General features: G+C 41.4%; 2 protein-coding genes across 2 annotated transcripts in view; both read left to right on the forward strand.

The window, feature by feature from the left end:
- efcab2 (EF-hand calcium binding domain 2) overlaps positions 1-829 on the forward strand; it is a 3,050-nt gene extending 2,221 nt beyond the window's left edge. The window contains exons 6-7 of the mRNA XM_027174593.2: positions 92-158; positions 348-829. Coding sequence (XP_027030394.1) covers positions 92-158; positions 348-466 — 186 coding nt within the window. The 3' untranslated portion in view covers positions 467-829. The remainder of the gene's footprint in view (positions 1-91; positions 159-347) is intronic.
- A 1,652-nt stretch (positions 830-2,481) lies between these two features.
- Positions 2,482-2,500, forward strand: part of LOC113660809 (kinesin-like protein KIF26B) — a 9,156-nt gene continuing 9,137 nt past the window's right edge. Inside the window, exon 1 of the mRNA XM_047821581.1 lies at positions 2,482-2,500. This exon is cut by the window's right edge and continues 392 nt beyond it. The gene's annotated coding sequence lies outside the window, so the exon portion shown is untranslated.

Here is a 2,500-nt window from a genome sequence, read left to right on the forward strand (position 1 = left end):
TTGTACATTTTGGATACACCTGTAGCACTGAGAATAAATATATATATATGTGTGTGTGTGTGTGTGTGTGTGTGTGTGTGTGTGTGTGTAGGTGTTGGACCAGCAGAAGAACGGACATCTGGAACCAGAAGAACTCACCAAGTATCTTACACAGGAAGGTAAATAGCATTAGCACTTGCCCTGATTCCTGTGGGGTGTGATAGGATTTTAAAACATGTAAATAATAAAGATTTAGAATTAGAAAGAATTCAATTAAAAAATTAATTTAGAATTAAAAAGCTAAGATCTCTCTCTTTTTCTCTCTCTCTTTTTCTCTCTCTCTTTCTCTCTCTTTTTCTCTCTCACAGGAGAGCCGTTCTCTCATGAAGAAATGGAGGAAATGCTCTCAGCTGCGCTCGATCCTGATAAACAGGTTGTCTTCTACAGAGAGTTTGTTGGCATGATGACCCTTGATGACTCACGCTAAATGTGGTAACCATGGTAACCAAGGAGATGCCACTCTTCATCATTTGACTTGATGACGTGTTTATAATGCAATTATGTGGAGAAGTAAAGACCAACATACACACTCACACACTCACACACACACACACACACACACACACACTAGAGATGGCAGTGTTTAAAGGAAACACTTTAAAATGGGACTCAAATTAAAATCAGTGTTTCAGTACAAAAATATTCTTTTTTTTATAATTCTGTGGATCATCACTTTGGGATGAAAAAAAGCAAACCATGTTAATGAATAATAATTAGGCAAAAGTTTGTGAATGCCCAATAAAATGCTCTCAAGAATTGTTTACTTTATAATAAACAGGATTCATCAGTGTGTTTTTGAGTGTTTTTCCGCACACACACGTCTCCTTTTTCCAACTACAGCTTAGTGGAGAGTAAATAACTTTATTTGTGTGTGTGAGTGTGTGTGTGTGAATGTGTGTGTGTGAATGTGTGTGTGTGCTGTCAGTAGGGGGAGCCGTGTGACCGTGTAACAAACCACACACGCAAACTTCTTGTTTGTGTAAATGCAGATCCGTGACATTTGTAGATTAGATGTCGAATTTAAACACGCGCTAATCTAAATGTCACTGTGTCCAACAAATCACTTGTGTGTGTGTGTGTGTGTGTGTGTGTGTGTGTGTGTGTGTGAGTGAGTGTTAGTGTGTGTGTGTGTGTGTGTGTGTGTGTGTGTGTGTGTGTGTTACTGTGTGAGTGTGAGTGAGTGTGTGTGAGAGTGAGTGAGTGAGTGTGTAAGTGTGTGTGTGTGTGTGTGTGTGAGTGAGTGTGTATGTGTGAGTGTGTGTGAGTGTGTGTGTGTGGACGTGTATGTGTTGTGTGTGTGTGCGTGGAGTGATTGTATCGGTGTGTGGTTGTGGTGTTACTCTGGGGTGTAGTGTGATGAGTGTGTTGTGAAGGTGAGTGAGTGAGTGTGTACGTGTGTTGTGTGTGTGTGAGTGAGTGTGTCATGTGGTGAGCGGTGTGGTGTGATGTGTGCTTTGTGTCTGTGTATTGTGTTTGTGTGTTGGTGTGCTTTGTTGTGTGTTGAGTGTGTGTTGTGTTGTGTGTGTGTGTGGTGTTTTGTGTGTGAGTGAGTGTGTGTGTGTGTTGTGTTCTTGTGTTTTGATGTGTGTGTGTTTGTATTGCTGTGTTGGTTTGTGAGTTGTGTGTGTTGTTTTCTGTTTGTGTGTTTGTTGTGTTTTGTGTTATTTGTGTTGTGTGTGTTGTGTTGTTATTGTGTGTTTTATTGTGTTTTGTGATTGTGTTTTTTGTGTTGTGAGTGTTGTTGTGTGTTTTGTTTTGTTTTGTTTTTCGTTGTTTATTGTGTTTTGTTTTCTTTGTTTTTCTGTGTTGTTCTATTGTTGTGTGTTGTTTAGTGTGTTTTGTGTGTGTGATTTCTTTTTGTGTCTTTTTGTATGTTTCTGTTCTTTTGTGTGTTGTTTTGATTTCGTTTCTTTTTGTTTTGTGTGTGTTATGTTTTGTTTTTTCTTTTATGTTTTGTTGCTGTGCGTTTTGTTTCTTTTGTTTTTTGTTTGTCGTGCTTGTGCTTTGCGTGCTGTTATGTTCGTGCGTGCATTGCGTGGTGCGTGCGTGCGTTCTGTTGTGTTTTATTGCTGTGTCTTGTGCGTGGTGTTTGTTCGTTCTTGCTTGCGTGCGTGCGTTATGTCTGTGCTTGTGCGTGCTGTGCTTGTCGTGTTTCGTTTTGCGTGCGTGTCTTTGTGTTTTCGTGCTTGCTGTGTGTTGCGTGCGTTGTGTTGTTGTGCGTTGTTTGTGCGTGCGTGCTCGTGCTTTGTGTGGTGCCGTGCGTGTGTGTGCATGCGTGCGTGAGTGAGTGAGTGAGTGAGTGAGTTTGCTTAGAAAGTATTGGGTCACACCCACGTTATTTAATAAACACATGGGGGACGGCTCCGCCCACATCCAGATGCGTGCGAGCCTCCTTTTTTTGGGGGGGGGGGGGATTGGTGCACGCATAGTGTGTGTGTCTATGTGTGTGTGTGTGTGTGTG

This window comes from Tachysurus fulvidraco, chromosome 12, assembly GCF_022655615.1.
Source record: "Tachysurus fulvidraco isolate hzauxx_2018 chromosome 12, HZAU_PFXX_2.0, whole genome shotgun sequence".
In the NCBI taxonomy this organism is placed as follows: Eukaryota; Metazoa; Chordata; class Actinopteri; order Siluriformes; family Bagridae; genus Tachysurus; species Tachysurus fulvidraco.